The sequence below is a fragment of the Aegilops tauschii genome, chromosome 7 (assembly GCF_002575655.3).
Source record: "Aegilops tauschii subsp. strangulata cultivar AL8/78 chromosome 7, Aet v6.0, whole genome shotgun sequence".
Taxonomy (NCBI): domain Eukaryota; kingdom Viridiplantae; phylum Streptophyta; class Magnoliopsida; order Poales; family Poaceae; genus Aegilops; species Aegilops tauschii.
In genome coordinates, this window is record NC_053041.3 from 454,907,775 (window position 1) to 454,928,426 (window position 20,652).

The window sequence follows — 20,652 nt, forward strand, 5'->3', positions numbered from 1 at the left end:
GGATACTAAAGTATGAAACAATTGCTTGGCTTGTCATCGGGGTTGTGAATGATGAGAGCATTTTGTGTGACGAAAATGAAGCATGACCAAACTATATGATTTTGTAGGGACGAGCTTTCTTTGGCTATGTTATTTTGATAAGACATAATTGCTTAGTTAGTATGCTTGAAGTATTATTATTTTTATGTCAATATTAAACTTTTGTCTTGAATCTTTCGGATCTGAACATTCATGCCACAATAAAGAAAATTACATTGAAAATTATGTTAGGTAGCATTCCACATCAAAAATTCTGTTTTTATCATTTACCTACTCGAGGACGAGCAGGAATTAAGCTTGGGGATGCTTGGTACGTCTCCAACGTATCTATAATTTTTTATTGTTCCATGCTATTATATTATCTGTTTTGGATGTTTACTGGGCTTTAATATGCTCTTTTATATTTTTTTGGGACTAACCTATTAACCGAAGGCCCAGTGCAAATTGCTGTTGTTTTTGCCTATTTCAGTGTTTCGCAGAAAAGGAATATCAAACGGAATCCAAACGGAATGAAACCTTCGCGAGGATCTTTCTTGGAACAAATGCAACCCAGGAGACTTGGAGTGGAAGTCAGAGACGCAACGAGGAAGCCACGAGGCAGGTGGGCGCCCCCAGGGGGTAGGCGTGCCCCCCACCCTCGTGGGCCCCTCGTAGCTCCACCGACCTACTTCTTTCGCCTATATATACTCTTATACCCTGAAAACATCCAGGGGATCCACAAGACCACTTTTCCACCGCCGCAACCTTCTGTATCCGTGAGATCCCATCTTGGGGCCTTTTCAGGCGCTCTGCCGGAGGGGGATTCGATCACGGAGGGCTTCTACATCAACACCATAGCCTCTCCGATGATGTGTGAGTAGTTTACCACAGACCTTCGGGTCCATAGTTATTAGCTAGATGGCTTCTTCTCTCTCTTTGGTTCTCAATACAAAGTTCTCCTCGATGTTCTTGGAGATCTATTCGATGTAATACTTTTTGCGGTGTGTTTGTCGAGATCCGATGAATTGTGGGTTTATGATCAAGATTATCTATGAACAATATTTGATTCTTCTCTGAATTCTTATATGCATGATTTAATATCTTTGCAAGTCTCTTCGAATTATCAGTTTGGTTTGGCCTACTAGATTGATCTTTCTTACAATGGGAGAAGTGCTTAGCTTTGGGTTCAATCTTGCGGTGCTCGATCCCAGTGACAGAAAGGGAACCAACACGTATTGTATTGTTGCCATCGGGGATAAAAAGATGGGGTTTATATCATATTGCTTAAGTTTATCCCTCTACATCATGTCATCTTGCCTAATGCGTTACTCTTTTCTTATGAACTTAATACTCTAGATGCATGCTGGATAGCGGTCGATGTGTGGAGTAATAGTAGTAGATGCAGAATCATTTCGGTCTACTTGACACGGACGTGATGCCTATGTTCATGATCATGCCTAGATATTCTCATAACTATGCGCTTTTCTATCAATTGCTCGGCGGTAATTTGTTCACCCACCGTAATATATGCTATCTTGAGAGAAGCCACTAGTGAAATCTCTGGCCCCCGGGTCTACTTTACATCATATTAGTTTCCCATCAACTAGCTATTTCTGTCGCCGTTTATTTTGCAATCTTTACTTTTCAATCTATACAACAAAATACCAAAAATATTTATCTTATTATCTTTATCAGATCTCACTTTTGCAAGTGGCCGTGAAGGGATTGACAACCCCTTTATCGTGTTGGTTGCAAGGTTCTTGATTGTTTGTGCAGGTACTAGACGATTTGCGTGTAGTCTCCTACTGGATTGATACCTTGGTTCTCAAAAACTGAGGGAAATACTTACGCTACTTTGCTGCATCACCCTTTCCTCTTCAAGGGAAAACCAACGCTTGCTCAAGAGGTAGCAGGGTGCGGCTAGGGTAAGAGCCCTAGGGCCGGCCGGCCACCTATGTGGTGCGCCAGGCTGCCTCCCCTCCCCCTCCCACCTATATATATATATATGTGTGTGTGTGTGTGTGTGTGTGTGTGTGTGTGTGTGTGTGTGTGGGAGGGGCACCTAGCACACCCTAGATCAATTGTTAGCCGTGTGCGGCGCCCCCTCCATCGTTTACACCCCCGGTCATATTCTCGTAGTGCTTAGGCGAAGCCCTGCGGAGATCACCACCACGCCGTCGTGCTGACGGAACTCATCTACTACGTCGCCGTCCTGCTGGATCAAGAAGGCGAAGGACATCACCGAGCTGAACGCGGAGGTGTCGTACGTTCGGTACTAGATCGGTTGGATCACAAAGAAAGTTCAACTACCTCAACCGCATTGTGAAACGCTTCTGCTTACAGTCTACGAGGGTACGTAGACACACTCTCCCCTCTCATTGCTATGCATCTCCTTGATAGATCTTGCGTGTGCGTAGAATTTTTTTGTTTTCCATGCAACGTTTCCCAACAATGGCATCATGAGCCAGCTATGCGTAGATGATATGCACAAGTAGAACACAAAGAGTTGTGGGCGGTGATAGTCATACTGCTTACCACCAACCTCTTATTCTGATTCGGTAGTATTGTGGAATGAAGCGGCCCGGACCAACCTTACATGTCCACGCACATGAGATCGGTTCCACCGACAGACATGCAACTAGTTTTGCATAAAGGTGGCTGGCGGGTGTCTGTTTCTCCTACTTTAGTTGAATCGAATTTGACTACGGCCGATCCTTGAAGAAGGTTAAAACAACAAACTTGATGAATCACCGTTGTGGTTTTTGCCGTAGGTAAGAACGGTTCTTGCTAGAATCCCATAGCAGCCACGTAAAACTTGCAACAACAAAGTAGAGGACGTCTAACTTGTTTTTGCAGGGCATGTTGTGATGTGATATGGTCCATACATGATGTGATATATGTTATTGTATGAGATGATCATGTTTTGTAAATTATCGGCAACCGGCAGGAGCCTTATGGTTGTCTCTTTATTGTATCAAATGCAAACGCCAAGTAATTGCTTTACTTTATCGCTATGCGTTAGCAATAGTTGGCGAGACGACCACGATGCAACGATGGATATCAAGGTGTCGAGCCGGTGATGATGGAGATCATGACGATGCTTTGGAGATGGAGATCAAAAGCACAAGATGATGATGGCCATATCATGTCACATATTTTGATGGCATGTGATGTTTATCCTTTATGCATCTTATTTTGCTTAGAACGGCGGTAGTATTATAAGATGATCCCTTCACTAAATTTCAAGATAAAAGTGTTCTCCCCGAGTATGCACCGTTGCCAAAGTTCGTCGTTTCGAAGCACCACGTGATTATCGGGTGTGATAGACTCTACGTTCACATACAACGGGTGTAAGACAGTTTTGCACATGCAGAATACTTGGGTTAAACTTGACGAGCCTAGCATGTATAGACATGGTCTCGGAACACTGGAGACCGAAAGGTCGAACGTGGGTCATATAGTAGATGTGATCAACATAGAGATGTTCACCATTGATGACTAGCGCATCTCACATGATGATCCAACATGGGTTAGTTGATTTGGATCATGTAACACTTAGACAACTTGAGGGATGTTGATTTAAGTGGGAGTTCCTTAGTAATTTGATTAACTGAACTTAATTTATGATGAACTTAGTCCTGATAGTATTTGCAAATCTATGTTGTAGATCAATAGCTCGCGATGTAGCTCCCCTATATTTTTGATATGTTCCTAGAGAAAACTAAGTTGAAAGATGATAGCACTGATGCAGACTGGGGCCATGATCTGAGGATTATCCTCATTGCTGCACAGAAGAATTATGTCCTTGATGCACCGCTAGGTGACAGACCTATTGCAGGAGCAGATGCAGACGTTATGAACGTTTGGCAAGCTCGATATGATGACTACTTGATAGTTTAGTGTGCCATGCTTTACGGCTTAGAACCGGGACTTCAAAAACATTTTGAACGCCATGGAGCATATGAGATGTTCCAAGAGCTAAAATTGGTATTTCAGACTCATGCCCGTGTCGAGAGGTACGAGACCTCTGACAAGTACTTTGCCTACAAGATGGAGGAGAATAGCTCAGCCAATGTGCATGTGCTCAGAATGTCTGGTTACTACAATCGCTTGAATCAAGTGGGAGTTAATCTTCCAGATAAGATAGTGATTGACAGAGTTCTCTAGTCACTATCACCAAGCTACTAGAACTTTGTGATGAACTATAATATGCAAGGGATGACGAAGACAATTCCTGAGCTCTTCGCGATGCAGAAAACGGCAAAGGTAGAAATCAAGAAAGAGCATCAAGTGTTGATGGTTAACAAGACCATTAGTTTCAAGAAAAGGGCAAGGGAAAGAAAGGGAACTTAGAGAAGAATGGCAAGCAAGTTGCCACTCCCGTGAAGAAGCCCAAAGCTTAACCTAAGCCTGAAACTAAGTGCTTCTACTTCAAAGGGAATGGTCACTAGAAGCGGAACTGCCCCAAATATTTTGCGGATAAGAAGGATGGCAAAGTGAACAAAGGTACATTTGATATACATGTTATTGATGTGTACCTTACTAGTATTCGTAGTAGCCTCTGGGTATTTGGTACTAATTCAGTTGCTAAGATTAGTAACTCAAAACAGGAGTTGCAGAATAAACAGAGACTAGTTAAGGGTGAGGTGACGATGTGTGTTGGAAGTGATTTCAAGGTTGAAACGATCACCATCGCACACTCCCTCTACCTTTGGGATTAGTATTAAACCTAAATAAATGTTATTTGGTGTTTGCGTTGAGAATGAATATGATTTGATCATGTTTATTGCAATATGATTATTCATTTAAGTCAGAGAATAATTGTTGTCCTGTTTACATGAATAAAACCTTCTATGGTCATACACCCAATGTGAATGGTTTATTGAATCTCGATCGTAGTGATACACATATTCATAATATTGATGCCAAAAGATGCAAAGTTGATAATGATAGTGCAACATACTTGTGACATTGCCATTTAGATCATATTGGTGTAAAGCGCATGAAGAAACTCCATGTGGATGGACTTTTCGAATCACTTGATTATGAATCATTTGATACTTGCGAACCATGCCTCATGGGCAAGATGACTAAAACTCCGTTCTCCGGAACAATGGAGCGAGCTAATGACTTATTGGAAATAATACATACCGATGTATGTGGTCCGATGAGTGTTGAAGCACGCGGCAGGTATCATTATTTTCTGACCTTCACAAATGATTTGAGCAGATATGGGTATATCTACTTAATGAAACACAAGTCTGAAGCATTTGAAAAGTTCAAAGAATTTCAGAGTGAAGTGGAGAATCATCGTAACAAGAAAATAAAGTTTCTACGATCTGATCGCGAAGGCGAATATTTAGTTACGAGCTTGGCATTCATTTAAAACAATGTGGAATAGTTTCACAACTCATGCCACCTGAAACACCACAGCGTAATGGTGTGTCCGAACGTCGTAACCGTACTTTATTAGATATGGTGTGTTTTGTGATCTCTCTTACCGATTTACCACTACTGTTTTGGGGTTATGCATTAGAGACAGCTGCATTCATGTTAAATAGGGAACCGTCTAAATCCGTTGAGACGACACCATATGAACTATGGTTTTGCAAGAAACCTAAGCTGTCGTTTCTTAAAGTTTGGGGATGCGATGCTTATGTCAAAAGGCTTCAGCTTGATAAGCTCGAACCTAAACCGGAGAAGTGCGTCTTCATAGGATACCCTAAAGAAACTATTGGGTACACCTTCTACCACAGATCCAAAGGCAAGATCTTTGTTGCTAAGAATGTGTCCTTTCTAGAGAAGGAGTTTTCTCTCGAAAGAAGTGAGTGGGAGGAAAGTAGAACTTGATGAGGTAATTGTACCTTCTCTCGAATTGGAGAGTAGCACATCAGAGAAATATGTTCCCGTGATGCCTACACCAACTAGAGAGGAAGCTAATGATGATGATCATGAAACTTCAGATCAAGTTACTACTGGACTTCGTAGGTCGAACAGAGCACGTTCCATACCAGAGTGGTACGTCAATCCTGTCCTGGAAGTCATGTTATTAGACCATGGCGAACCTACGAACTATGAAGAAGCTATGATGAGCCCAGATTCCGATAAATGGCTTGAGGCCATGAAATCTGAGATAGGATCCATGTATGAGAACAAAGTGTGTACTTTGGTGAATTTGCCCAGTGATCGGCAAGCCATTGAGAATAAATGGATTTTCAAGAGGAAGACAGACGCTTATGGTAATATCACTATCTACAAAGCTCGACTTGTCACAAAAGTGTTTTCGATAAGTTCAAGGGGTTGACTTCAATGAGACTTTCTCACCCGTAGCGATGCTTAAGTCCGTCTGAATCATGTTAGCAATTGCCGTATTTTATAATTATGAAATCTGGCAAATGGATGTCAAAAACTGCATTCCTTAATGGATATTAAAAAAGAGTTGTATATGATGCAACCAGAAGTTTTTGTCGATCCTAAAGGTGCTAACAAAGTGTGCAAGCTCCAGCGATCCATCTATGGACTGGTGCAAGCATCTCGGAATTGGAATATATGCTTTGATGAGGTGATCGAAGCATATGGTTTTATACAGGCTTATGGTGAAGCCTGTATTTACAAGAAAGTGAGTGGGAGCTCTGTAGCATTTCTGATATTATATGTGGATGACATATTGCTGATTGGAAATGATATAGAATTTCTGGATAGTATAAAAGCATATTTGAATAATAATTTTTCAATGAAACATCTCGGTGAAGCTGCTTACATATTAGGCATCAAGATCTATAAAGATAGATCAAGACGCTTGATAAGATTTTTCAATGAGTAGATACCTTGACAAGATTTTGAAGGAGTTCAAAATGGATCAGTCAAAGAAGGAGTTCTTGCCTGTATTGTAAGGTGTGAAGTTGAGTAAGACTCAAGCCCGACCATGGCATAAGATAGAATGAAAGTCATTCCCTATGCCTCAGCCATAGGTTCTATAAAGTATGTCATGCTGTGTACCAGACCAATTGTGTACCTGGCCATGAGTTTGGCAAGGGGGTACAATAGTGATCCAGGAGTAGATCACTGGACAGCGGTCAGAATTATCCTTAGAGAACTAAGGAAATATTTCTCGGTTATGAAGGCGATAAAGAGTTCGTCGTAAAGGGTTACGTCGATGCAAGCTTTGACACCGAGTCAGATGACTATGAGTCTCAATCCGGATACATATTGAAGGGAGCAATTAGCTAAAGTAGCTCCATGCAAAGCATTGTAGACATAGAAATTTGCAAAATACATATGGATCTGAATATGACAGACACGTTGACTAAACTTCTCTCACAAGCAAAACATGCACACCTTAGTACTCTTTGGGTGTTAATCACATGGCGATGTGAACTAGATTATTGACTCTAGTAAGCTCTTTGGGTGTTGGTCACATGGCGATGTGAACTATGGGTGTTAATCACATGGCGATGTGAACTAGATTAGTGACTCTAGTGCAAATGGGAGACTGATGGAAATATGCCCTAGAGGCAATAATAAAATGGTTATTATTATATTTCCTAAATCATGATAAAGGTTTATTATTCATGCTAGAATTGTATTGACCGGAAACTTAAATACATGTGTGTATACATAAACAAATACTGTGTCCCTAGTGAGCCTCTACTAGACTAGCTCGTTGATCAAAAATGGTTAAGGTTTCCTAACCATAGACATGTGTTGTCATCTGATAACGGATCACATCATTAGGAGAATGATGTGATGGACAAGACCCATCCGTTAGCTTAACATAATGATCGTTCAATTTATTGCTATTGTTTTCTTCATGTCAAATACATATTCCTTCGACTAAAACATTATGCAACTCCGGATACCAGAGGAATACCTTGTGTGCTATCAAACGTCACAATGTAACTGGGTGATCATAAAGATGCTCTACTGGTATCTCCGAAGGTGTTTGTTGAGTTGGCATAGATCGAGATTAGGATTTGTCACTCCGAGTATCGGAGAGGTATCTCTGGGCCCTCTCGGTAATACACATCATAAGCTTGCAAGCAAACGACAAAGGAGTTAGTCACGAGGTGATGTATTACGGAACGAGTAAAGAGACTTGCCGGTAACGAGATTGAACTAGGTATGAACATACCGACGATCGAATCTCGGGCAAGTAACATATTGGTGGACAAAGGGAAATTACGTATGTTGTCATAACGGTTCGACCGATAAAGATCTTCGTAGAATATGTAGGAGCCAATATGGGCATCCAGGTTCCGCTATTGGTTATTGACCCGAGAGGTGTCACGGTCATGTCTACATAGTTCTCGAACTTGTAGGGTCCGCACGCTTAACGTTCGTTGACGATATAGTGTTATATGAGTTATGTGATTTGGTGACCGAATGTTGTTCGGAGTCCCGGATGAGATCACGGACATGACGAGGAGTATCGAAATGGTCGAGCGGTAAATATTGATATATAGGACGGTGGTATTCGGACACCGGAAGTGTTTCGGGGGTTACCAGGTACTTATCGGGTCACCGGAAGGGGTTCTGGGCACCCCCGACAAAAGTTATGGGCCTTATGGGCCAAGAGAGGGAACGCACCAGCCACAAGGGGCTGGTGCACCCCCCATAGCAGGCCGGCCTAGGAGAAGGAAAGAGGGGAAGGGAAAGGAAAGTATGGAGTAGGACCCCCCCTTCCTTCCCTCTCCCCCCTCTTTCCTTCCCCCTTGTCCAAACATGGCAGGGGGTGCGCCCAGGGCAGGAGCCCTAGGGCCGGCCGGCCACCTATGTGGTGCGCCAGGCTGCCTCCCCTCCCCCTCCCACCTATATATATATATATGTGTGTGTGTGTGTGTGGGAGGGGGCGCCTAGCACACCCCAGATCAATTGTTAGCCGTGTGCGGCGCCCCCCTCCACCGTTTACACCCCCAGTCATATTTTCGTAGTGCTTAAGCGAAGCCCTGCGGAGATCACCACCACGCCGCCGTGCTGACGGAACTCATCTACTACCTCGCCGTCTCGCTGGATCAAGAAGGCGAAGGATGTCACCGAGCTGAACGTGTGTTGAACGCGGAGGTGCCGTACGTTCTGTACTAGATCGGTTGGATCGCGAAGAAAGTTCGACTACATCAACCGCGTTATGAAACGCTTCTGCTTATAGACTACGAGGGTACGTAGACACGCTCTCTCCTCTCATTGCTATGCATCTCTTGGATAGATCTTGCATGTGCGTAGATTTTTTTTTGTTTTTCATGCAATGTTTCCCAACACCCATGGCCGGCGCCGCCGCGTCCTTGGCCCGCATCTCCTCTTCCCTGGCCGGCTTTCTTGCCGGTTGTTCACGCTTGCGTCGAGTTGGAACAGAGGAGGCCGGCGTACTAGTACTAGTACTTCTTGCACATGGGTTGGGGACTTCCTCGTCCAAAATTTAGTGCCAGCGCACGAATTGGTACCTGCGCTGGAAACCATACGCACTATATTGCGGAATGGAGGGAGTATATAATTTCAACTTTTAACTACATAGGATTGTAATATTAAGTTAGAACTGTGATTTGATACGCAATTATTTTAAGATTATTTAAAGTTTGTAGACTTAAAAAGAAAAAAGCGAAAGATTTACGGCTACGACTGGATGGCCGGTTTTCGCATCATTATTTATGGACTGGTCCTCACAAATCCACTAAATGATACGGTGTCCGGTTCGTGGGTCAGCTTAGAGATGCCTCGCAATAAAGTGCCAAGTGGCCTTCCCTTGGGAAAAACATCCCCTTCTCCTAGCCGTTGGTTCGACGACTGGAAGACCTAGCCCCAGCACGGCATGCCGCACGGCGATGGCCACACGACCTGACGACCCTCTCCTCTTCCCCGACCTGTCCACGCCAGACATGAGAAGGCTTCGCGCCGCGCTGATCTGTTTCCGCCCCAGATTCGTTCTGGTTCGCGAGGTGCGGACGACCTGTATTATTAGAGCGTCCTGTTCCTCCTGTTTGCTAGATTTGCTAATTTTGCCCCAGATCTGTCCCCGCTTTTGCTGTTATTAGGTATAAACGAAATGTACCACCCGCGTTGGTAATATGCATTGTGTCCTAGAAACATGGGATCGGAATCTAATTCCAAAGTCTGGGTCAACTTGAATTGGAGTAGTCTATTCCATTCTAGTTCCAGCAGGTGGAGATTCTCTTATTTACCCTGGCATTCGTTTGGACCTGAAAAATTGGATTTGTAGTATATTCAAGTTCTTTAGAATTTGAACCCATCTCTGAAATCCAATTCAGTTCTTGGGAGCACATGTCCTTGTACTAGGATCCGTTTCATGACAGTACTTAGCATATCTGGGCAATGCTTGTAGGCTGTAGCAAAGGATATAAGGGAAGGGGCTCGTCGGATTAACAAGTTTTAACTGTTTGTGAATAACATCTCTTCACATGCCGGAGGATCCTTAACGAAACTGTCTGTGAAAATTCACCTTCAGCCAGCATCGTACCTGCCCGCTCCAATCTGGCAGACTGTTTCTGATGGGAGGGTCTAGAACTCCAGATTGCCCAAGCACACGAGTGCTATCAATAGAATGCTGCCTATTTGGAATTGACGCATTATAATTTTTGACCTGGCTCCTAGTGCAGTAGCTACTGTTAATCAAGTTACCGTTCCGCCCAAGAGAGGGAGGTGAGGGTAGTAGGCCGAAGGTAAGAAACTTTTGTCAAATCTTTGATGGGTGGTGCAATTGGAATTGAAATACCATGAGCCAGAGTCGGAGGAAGTGAAGCCTAACTTTTAGGGCTTTGTGTCAGAAGATTTTGTAGGAACTCTGTGGATCTACATTTGATTTGGTCATCGCAGGAGTATTTCACGTAGAAATGCTCTGCTATAATGCAACTTGCACCTGGAGAATAACACACGATGAGCATGTTAGGGAATCAGAGTTATGTTTAGGATTGTCAGGTTGTCGTCAAATAAAGTACCCCTTTATTAATTTGGCTGGTATGTTCCCCTCATTCTTCTCTTGGAGTCTGCATGTACTACATCTTGAGTTGTATGCAAGTTCTTCAAGGGCTCAAGTTGGCCTTAAGGCCCTGGCAGTATGCCACAAGCCACCTATATAAGTATGAGGTTATTGTAAAACACTGGAGTATTTTTGCATTGAGTTCATTAAAAAGAACAGAAAAAGCACCATGTTGGGGTGCACCAAGCTTGTGTGTTTGTATGCTAATCCGTGGGGTTGATCTCAAGGTCAATTGTGTGCAAGTGTGTATGTAGTTCTGTTCTTGCTGATTCCATGCAATACCTGAAGGCTGAAGCATACACTTTCTTGAGGTTTGGTAGATTGCAGAGTCAACAGTTAGTAAACACTGAACGAATGTAACTGATCCATCGTCTTTTCTTTTACGCAATCTTGCCTGTCGTAGCACTTGAAAGTCCCTCGATCCCATCTACTCCCCCCGTTCACAAATATAAGATGTTTTGGATATTTCAATATGGACTACATACCGACTGAAATGAGTGAACAAACACACTAAAACGTGTTTATATACATTTGATTCAGAAAAAAGTTAGAACTTCTTATATTTGTGAATGGAGGAGTACTATTTTGCTGCTTGGTGTTCTAGAGATTTTCTATTACCCCAAACTTCCAAATGTTGGCCAATCATAATATTTTTGTTCAATTAAGTTGGTTGTTGAGCCTAATGTGGAAACCAAGATAGTTCTGGAAATCAAATTGCTTATACCAAGCAACCAAGCTTCAGAGTTCAGAGAACCAACCAACTGGGATTATGGTAACACAGTGAAAGAGACTGATTATGTGCTTTTCATAACAAAACGTTGATGTTAATGCTTAAAGAGGATGGAGGTGAGGGAAAAACTAAACGGAGAAAACAAAAATGAAAGCCAATTAAAGAGGCTGAGACTGCCCTGATGCCTGCTTGTGTCCATGAAATATCAACAAAGCAGTTTTGGAACCGTTTCACTCTTGCCGTCTAAGTTCATTTTAGCTTTAAGTTTTGCTGAAACCAATGAGAGCCAAACCGAAGCTTCCCTTTAGAGCTTCTGTGAACTTGCCAATAGCCCACTAGTGTAAAATCGCTTACAATATACTAATTCAAGTTCTTGAGTAGTTGAGTTACAGCCTTCCAAACATACTTCGGATGATTATTTTGATGTTTTGGTCTCTCCCTGCTTTTGGTGCGGCATGGTTTGGCCACTATTTAATAAACTAGTAATAAGGCTATATGCATCTATGATGAAGGGGCCGGGGGTAATAAACGCCTCCATTATCTATAAAAAAACATGTTCTGGATCTCATGAGTTTGGCCTAAATCCATATGCTATCTCTTACCAAAACAATATATATCAACAGCTGATAGCAAGTCACTGGGTTTAACCTTTGCATAAAGTAAATTTCAAAGTATACTGTGTTGGAGCACACAAGGTACAATTATCTTTGGTAACAAATGGAGATCAATGGTTCATCTCATAATTTTCCTTTCTGTTATTTACATCATACGAGTCTTTTTTTTTCTTCTTCCAGTAAGTACAGTTTTATTCGTTATGTACATTGTCAGAGTTTGAGACTTCTAATTTTCTTGCAGCTACGGTAGCCTTGCAACTGGAGGTCATCGGAGAGGGCCCAGATCTGAAAGTCATTGTAATAGATTGGAGAAAAACATATCATTGAATGTAATTGTATACACATCCTTCCAATCAGCGCCTGTAGAAAATACGGAAATGTGATGCTGCAAAGGTCATGTTGTCTTGCCAGTTCCATGAATGAAATACCAAGGTAAGATCGCCAAATTTGTTTCCTGTAACTAATTCTTCGGACTTATATCTTTTCTTCACAAAGTTATGTTTATCGTTCGCAAAAGTATAGTTCACTTAAAAATATGATTTTCCAAATATTATCCATCTTTCATTTCTCAGTGATTACTTAGGTCCATTGTATCTATAGTGTAAAAAGAACACACAAAGCAATTAAGTTGATACATGCAAATTCTAGTGCGATTAATTGCTACTGTTAGGGACTCATTTTGGACAAGTGCAGGACTGATTACTTGAACGGAGGGTTGCTGAGTATCATTCGTAGTTAAAGTGCAACCTTCCTTAGTTACTAGGTTTTCATGATACCTCAAGGATTATTATGTCTGTGCACAGCCGTAGTTACTTAGAATGGAATACTGTAGTAAATGCAAGGCACTATTATTGACGGTTTATGACACTCTATTTTCATACATGAAGAAATGGAATTTGATGTCGTTTGCGGGTTCAACTATTCATTTCTAGTAATTTGGAAACTAAATTTTGTAAGGAATTGGGACAGTTAAATTTACTTCGTAATAAATAGCACAATAGTAATGTCAAGGAAAAGTAATATACCTTGTTGCAAGTCCATGATGCATTTGCCCATATCACTTATTGGGTTAGACTGAAATTTTAAGCACTCATCTCCTTTGGAAGACTGACTTCCAGGAAGTACAAGCTGCCAATTGAAGTTTTATCGCACGTCAAGAGACATTTCCAAACATATGTGCATTGATGTGAAGGAAAATGCAGCTGATATAAATGGTAATGGTACACCAATTTATGTATCGGTGCATTGTTAGATAATGTTAATCAAATTATGGTTTTTGTATCAATTCCTCGTCAAATTATGATCTTATATCACTACATGTTTATGAGTTTTCTTCTGTATATTACTAATACAGTGCCTTAAATTTGTATGAAGCAGTTGTTTCTCTTGGGGGTGTAAATATATGTAATGAGTCATGAACAAAAGGTATTCCGAAGTCTTTTTAGATAGTTATATATTGTACTAAAATTCATTAAGTTATAAAAAAAATATGAAGATATAAATTTTCATACAAGACCTTTGTGATTTTTCAGTTTTGACATACTGGCACACGTAAAAGATAATTGCCTTATGTAATTTGAATTGCATTGCATATCATATGAGTGAGTGTAACACACCTCATGGACATAAAAGCCATGCCAACGAATACAGCTTTCACAGCATCCTTGCGTCCAGCGTATTCAATTGCTAACGGCAGCATCTCATACAGCGTCAGAAATGCCATTACTCCTCCCACTGTGCAAAATGGAAAATTTGAATAAATATTATGTTACTTACCAAAACTTATTAACATTTTTAAACTGTTAGTTTCTCATTACCTAATCCAAGTAGACCTTCCAATATTTCTGGATTTAAGTTGCTCGGAAATAGGTATGCTGCAAGTAGCACAATTTTATAGTCATTGTTTGAGATACAAAAGAGGAAAATATAAATTAAGTGCACAAACTCAACGAAACTCAACCTAGGATGTTACTCATTAAGGGGAAAAAATCTGCTTGTAAAGATAAGTGCTAGAGAAAGATTAGTCGCAATTGGTTGTTTGCTTTTAATGCAGCTCTGCATCTCATTGATTAGAGCATTTTTTATGCTCTAGTATGTGCCGCGATCCATTTTCAGTGACTGAGCTTCTCAAACAGGTAGTAACATGGGTTAGTACATCATGACCTCATGGGGAAAACTCAATTGCTTTGAACAAGTCACTTGTTATAGAATAAGCGGAGTCAACATACCCACGATAATTACACCTACTGGCTCTGCAAAACCAGCAAGTGTTGCTAGTTTGAACGCCTGCCATTTGCTGCATCATAGACACAAAATAACATTATTATTAAACTGAAAAGCTTATTTTCTTTCCAAATCAGTGTGACTATAATATTTATTATGAACATTTAATGTATTTTAGCAATTATATGCTTATTTTTTATTTATACAACAAATCATATGCTTCTTTAGGTAATAACTAGTTCGACTAGCCTTCTGAATTAAACCAACTAAGCCATGACTATTTTCTGATCATTAAGATGAGATTTGTACAAAATACTCCTACATGTAATTCAGCACTGTCATATTAAAATATGTACTTCTTTGTTTAGCTGCAAGTCTCCTCAACCCAGAATTCACATATACCAAGAAGACACTATATCTAATAAGTTGATGAGGAATGACCATGCATACCCCTATTAAATGAGATACTGCAAGCACTTAACTCTTCAAGAGCACATTAAAGTAGGGGTAGAATGGAGTATTGCATTAACCTATTGACCCCTTATGGATAGTTATTTCGAAGTTGAGACTTCTCATGCCAGGGACAGTTAATAGTGAAGGGGAGAGAGTGTAAAATATATGATGCATATTGCATAATAATTTTAGCTAGTACCTGCAAGTGGCAAAATATGCAGGGAGAGCTACAGCAATACCCTGCACATGAACAGAAAATTCCTACAAGTATTAGCAGATTCTTTGATCTTGTAAACTTAGTTATGTCATGAGAAATATACCAACTTTTCATAAGAATCAGTTGTGTAAAACTTCACCAACTATTGTATTGTACTATTATGTATCTTAAAAATGGCATATCTGCTATGCATTTGCACCTTGAAAAGGTGGGGAGTATCTAGTCCCAATTTTGTATGTTGGTGACTGATTGAGATTACGAATGGAAATTCCACTTTCAGTTTCCGCCAGAAGGGGTATAGTTTAGTCATTGTAGATACTTAGATGACATTTTCTGTTCCATAGCCATTCCCTATTCCATCTAAAAGCCATTATAGATTCAGTTACCTCCGGGATGTAGTGTAGAGCTATAGCAATAACCAAGTTAAGGCCAACACGAAATCCCTGAAAGGTAGATAAGATTAGTGGGATATACAACAAATATTACTACTCTTCATTACTCAGTGTCTTGTTCATACTTATTCGATATGTTAACAGTGTTATGGGCTAAAATAAACATGTGTCCAGAATAACAGCAAAATTGCTATTCTACTATAACATGCACAAACGGAGATGTAATATCTGTAGACACATGACCCGTAGATTTTGTTGTATGGAGTGTTCAATACTTCTATATGATTTACTCCCTCCATTCCAAAATATAGTGCGCCCGTGCTTCCCGAGGTCCAATTTTGACCATAAATTTAACCAACGAGACCGACTGCGTTGGGAGAAAAAATTATATAATTGAAAACTTTTGAATACGAATTCACTGGTATAACTTTTGCTCCCGCCGCAGTCGGTCTTGTTGGTTAAATTTATGGTCAAAGTTGAAGCACGGGAATAGAGGAAGCGCTATATTTTGGAACGGAGGGAGTATCAGGTATATAAATTAATAGAAATAATACCAGTCAATAATATATATATTCAATTACCTGTCAAAATATAGTTGAAATTTATCATAAAAATTAATTCAATGGCAAAGGATATATATACAAAAGCAATTTACTGTTTTTGTCAAATTTGGTAGGCCTGCCTATAATATACTGTATTTTCTCAAATATATACCTTTGCGGTTCCGAGAAACGCTGCAGTACCCACCGGGAAGTTTTGCAAACTCACACCAGCAACTGTTGACATGAGAACTTCGTTCATCAATGCGATCATTGAAAATAATAAACTTGTAGGAAAGGGGCATATAGTTACATGTATATGCATATATTGCCCTACATAATTTTGATAACTTTGTATTTTCATGTGCGTGATTTATTTTTCTGACATGCGCACTTTATGGAAAACTACTGCTGCTATCACTTGCCAACATAGAATTAGTTTTAGGTGTTCAACAGGTGCTGTTGAAATATAACTATTTTCGGTCATAACTACTTTTACTGCCCGTATCACTTGTTAAATCATGTCTATGATCTTAAACTGTATTTAGGTGTTCAATTTGAATAATTAATCTAATATTTCTGTACACTGTCTTGTATGAACAAGCCCCATACATTTATTTGGTGTCAATATGCTCGAGCTCGGTACTAAAATAGTATAATCTAAAATGTTAGGTATAATTATATAACAAAATCATCTGAAGAACACCTATCACCAAAAATTGGATTTCTGTATAAATTATTAAAGGGCATGTTTTCTCTTTACGGGCTCATGTTGTTGAAAACACTGTGATGCATTTTCGGTACTATATGTTACAAGTTTTGCAAGTACATAAGACTTACCAACTGCGGTGACAATTACACTAAAGATGACTCTTCTTCGGTGTCTCATCATAAGTTCCTTCCGTGCTGTACTGTTAACAGTCTTCTTTCCCAAATGAAAAAACATAATGGATAATCCTATGTTACTTTTTTAATAAATGCCGATTGAAAAAGGCTGTTAGCAAAGTTGAGGGAATTTATACTTCTTTATCATTTTCATCAGGTGGGCTGCATTCTGGCTCAGGGAAAATATCGGCTATTGCTGAAAATAGAAGTGCTCCAGCAAAAAACTGCAAAGCAAGGATGAAAAAGGTAAGAAATGGTACAAATGCTTTGCAAAACATCTTGCTTAAAACGCTCACCCAAAGGTTGCCTTTCAGAAAACCAATTGCATTAACAGCATCATAAGCCAGGTCAAAGAAGGACATGCTCAACATGAGCCCAGTAGCAAATCCCTAAAAAGAGTTGTCAAAACAATTGTTAAACATTGATTTGTGTACAAATAAACCTATGTTGTTCTTTAAATGTGACCTTATGGTCAGAGTTAAGTAAATTGTTGTAGCATTTCACCTGTAGTATCCCGAGTGTTCTGTTGTTTGGGGCATGATTTAGTATTGCCAGTAGTGCACCTGATGAGTAGCAATAAAGTATCATTGGCAAAAGTAGTAGGCAAATGCTAGCTATCAAGAGGTACAACATCTTGCATTTGATCTCTGCCTAGTCTATATCATTCCAACGCTTTCCAAATAAATTATGGGAAAGCTCCCATTGAGAAATAAAATTGCTTTTGGCTGTCACTTGAGTGATAGCAATAATAGTATCTATAAAGCATCAGCTTATGGGCCCCCTATTCACGTTAGATCCTGGTTATATCATATTGGGCTGCTTACGAACTTAACACTTAAAGGCTTACTAACTAAACACTCGTCAGTTTTAAAAGCTGGAGCGTTTTTCCAGAAAACTTAAACATACACCTAAAGGCTAGTTGGTGTCGAGGATGGGTAGGGTGAGTCGGACACAGTGCAAAGATGGAGGGGGATACAAATTTGGGCGATGAGTGAGTGGATTCCGCTGTGGAAGCAGGTGTGCTGAACTAACAGGTAAGGACGTGTAATCCTCATGCTCATGTGTGCTTCATCGAAAATAATGTGTACACAAATTCTTCCCATTCTTGGTGTAACAGTAGCAGTCTATTTTCTCTCAGCTGTTAGATGCCAAGTATAAACTGAAAAGATTGATTACTCAATATTATGTTTCACTTTGAACAAACTACCATACTAACGGCCCACATAACATTCTCACAGGATATATATGAATGCCCCATGGACCTTGTACAATTTCGTGCTTAAGATGTACTGTGAGAAAAGAATCTTGATTGGAGCAAGTAAATGGAAAACCCACACTACCAGTTACAGCTTTTGAAGGGAAACAATAGCAAAGGCAATGCATGCATCAAATGAAACACTTGATGCCAATGATGAATACATGATAATAGTATGAACAGACAGCAGGAGTGAAGGGCTGAAGGAAGATGCGTGTATGCGTACCGAGGGAGGTGCTTAAGCCGCCTACGAGAGACAGAGTGAGAGCAACAGCGACCTTGGGATCCATATGAACAGACTGGCTTTCTGATGGAGATGTATGTGACCTTTATATACAGGCCAGGATGGTGACTATGACGTTAGGCAGTCAAGGAGCCCCTGTGTGCGCGGCAACCGATGATGTGATTGAATGGAAAGAAGAGGGAGGGGTGATCAAGTGGAGCTGCTGGCGCCTGGTTATATATTAGCTTGAACATCTACCCAGAGAAGTTGAGGGGGGCAAGTTTGGAATGACTTGGCACATGCTTGCTTGGCAGCTGCCCTTAATTCTTGGACTTCCTGGTGGTTGGGGTATGCCTGCGGGCAAGGTCATGCTGTGAGGTAACTCTATGCTAGATCTCTTGTGTGTAGATGGGAAGAAAGCTATTTGGGACTAGGAATCTTACAAGCTGACTGGCAGAGCCTTGCTAAAACCCGAGGGATGCATCTTATTTTGTTTTTGTATGGAATTACATCATGTAAGCACTAAATTTTGATTTTTCATCGTATAAATTGCGGCACCGTATTAATTACTCCCTCCATTCACAAATATAAGATCTTCTAACTTCTACCATTTTTCTGAATCAGATGCATACTGACACGTTTTAGTGTTTTGGTTCACTCATTTCAGCCTGTATGTAGTCCATATTAAGATATTCAAAACATTTTATATTTGTGGACGGAGAGAGTATATTACTGTGTGAAATGAAGGAGGTTGAATCGTCTAAAGTCTGTAGCACATATAGTTATTAGCTCGCTGCTGGTAATCTGAGGTTGCATGCGTATCTAGTGCATGCCATGAAACAAGCCTCTTTGTTGCAATGCGCAATTGCATCATCAACATGATACCATAGTTAACTGATTCTTGCAGATAGAAAGCAACGAAGGTGGAGCAAGCAGGAGGCGGACGTAACAAAAAGGAGTGGTGCTTGGGTTAGATCAACTTTGGAGTCGCGTGTCAATGCTTGCTTGTTCCGTAGCTAGTAGGAATATGTGTCACAAAGTGAAGGAGAAGAAGCATGCATGCTCTGTAGTAAAAGTGTAAAGAAAAGGCGGCAGCACCGGATCTGCTGGTGCTGCTGCTACATGCTACGTTGCAGTACACGAGCCTACATCTTGACGCAGGTCGCTCTCATCGTCGTCGGCGTCGGCGCATATGGAGGGGAGGCGGGTGAGCATGCTGCGGTCGGCGCCGGAGATGGGCGGGCCGGCGAGGAGCAGGCAGAGGCAGGGCTGCCCCAGCTCGCGCACCGCCCGGCAGCACTCCTCGGTGGGCGGCGCCGGGCTGAAGGGCGCCACCGCCGCCTTGCACGGGATCATCAGCCGCAGCAGCGCGCCGAGGTAGTTGTAGCTGCTACTGCCGCATGCCGTCGTCGGCTCTCCTCCTCCTCCCGCTGCCGGTGGTGATTCTCCGGCGACGTCGAGCACCAGTAACAATGACACGACTAGTAGTAACAAGAAGAAGAGAACTGGTTTGTTTTCACGCCCCCGGTGAATCATTCCGAACAACAAACGCAAGCTTGCTGGTGCAGCATGGTAAAATGCATAAATAAGACGTGACAGGATTGGCTATTTGGTTAATTAGGTAGGTCATGCGGTACGTCTTCTCTAGCAACCAATGAATGAATGCTTGAGTGACAATGCCCCCCTCTTATAACTATAAGGATTACTAGTTTACCGAAAAAGGGTTTCGCCCGCTTTGTATTCCAAAGCAAGGAACACCATACACATAGCATTGCTGGGGGAGCAGCTCATCAAGCCCAAAAGAAAAAGAAGAAACAAATGCCAACAACGGCAGCTCGATAAAGCGTGGATGAATCGCCACCGCTGCGCCCTCCGGAGACAAACCACCACAACCCGAGGCTTCGATCTGCCACGTATCAAGCAGCACTTTTAAGAAGGAATGCGACGCCGACGACGCTGCTGCCCGGATGAGTCCTAGGGTTTCCCCCGATACGCGGAGGGAAGTGGAGGATGGCTACCGCCGACACCCTACAAGAAGGAATGGTGGCACCCGTCGGTGTCACCGCATCGAAGCCGGGCGAACCAGCAAGGATTTCTCCCGCACTCCAACCCCACC

The 20,652-nt window shown here is 41.4% G+C and overlaps 2 protein-coding genes and 1 long non-coding RNA gene across 5 annotated transcripts; 1 reads left to right on the plus strand and 2 right to left on the minus strand.

The window, feature by feature from the left end:
* Positions 1-9,723: 9,723 nt before the first annotated feature.
* Positions 9,724-19,102, plus strand: LOC109763620 (uncharacterized). Of its 2 annotated transcripts, none has more exons than XR_005761591.3 (6): positions 9,724-9,947; positions 12,591-12,781; positions 13,468-13,563; positions 13,727-13,774; positions 17,216-17,304; positions 18,297-19,102. It is a non-coding gene; the product is annotated as an uncharacterized lncRNA (long non-coding RNA). The 2 variants fall into 2 exon arrangements; XR_002232951.4 differs by having other exon boundaries at positions 9,729-9,947; positions 13,456-13,563.
* On the minus strand, positions 11,341-18,779 carry LOC109763619 (zinc transporter ZTP29). 2 transcript variants are annotated; one of them, XM_020322465.4, is made up of 13 exons: positions 18,540-18,779; positions 17,563-17,621; positions 17,355-17,447; positions 17,196-17,282; positions 17,014-17,095; positions 16,349-16,410; positions 15,629-15,685; positions 15,225-15,265; positions 14,578-14,645; positions 14,167-14,223; positions 13,966-14,083; positions 13,375-13,477; positions 11,341-12,634 (listed from the first exon to the last, which is right to left on the minus strand). In XM_020322465.4, exons 1-12 carry the CDS (start codon positions 18,601-18,603, stop codon positions 13,432-13,434), a joined length of 834 nt encoding a protein of 277 aa, XP_020178054.1. In that variant the 5' UTR covers positions 18,604-18,779; the 3' UTR covers positions 11,341-12,634; positions 13,375-13,431. The 2 variants fall into 2 exon arrangements, with proteins under 2 accessions (XP_020178054.1, XP_020178053.1); XM_020322464.4 differs by having other exon boundaries at positions 12,467-12,709.
* A 344-nt stretch (positions 19,103-19,446) lies between the features above and the next one.
* On the minus strand, positions 19,447-20,346 carry LOC109763617 (uncharacterized). Its single transcript, XM_020322462.3, has one exon. The coding sequence runs from the start codon at positions 20,070-20,072 to the stop codon at positions 19,662-19,664; it is 411 nt and encodes a 136-aa protein (XP_020178051.1). The 5' UTR covers positions 20,073-20,346; the 3' UTR covers positions 19,447-19,661.
* Positions 20,347-20,652: the final 306 nt, after the last annotated feature.

Excerpts from the sequence above, each read along its gene's own strand:
- LOC109763619 (XM_020322465.4), bottom strand. The coding sequence starts at position 18,603 with ATGGATCCCAAGGTCGCTGTTGCTCTCACTCTGTCTCTCGTAGGCGGC. Across the intron at positions 15,686-16,348 it reads CGTTTCTCGGAACCGCAAAG|GGATTTCGTGTTGGCCTTAA; the intron begins GTATATATTTGA and ends TCTACCTTTCAG. Across the intron at positions 14,224-14,577 it reads AGTAGGTGTAATTATCGTGG|CATACCTATTTCCGAGCAAC; the intron begins GTATGTTGACTC and ends TGCTACTTGCAG.
- LOC109763617 (XM_020322462.3), bottom strand. The coding sequence starts at position 20,072 with ATGATTCACCGGGGGCGTGAAAACAAACCAGTTCTCTTCTTCTTGTTA.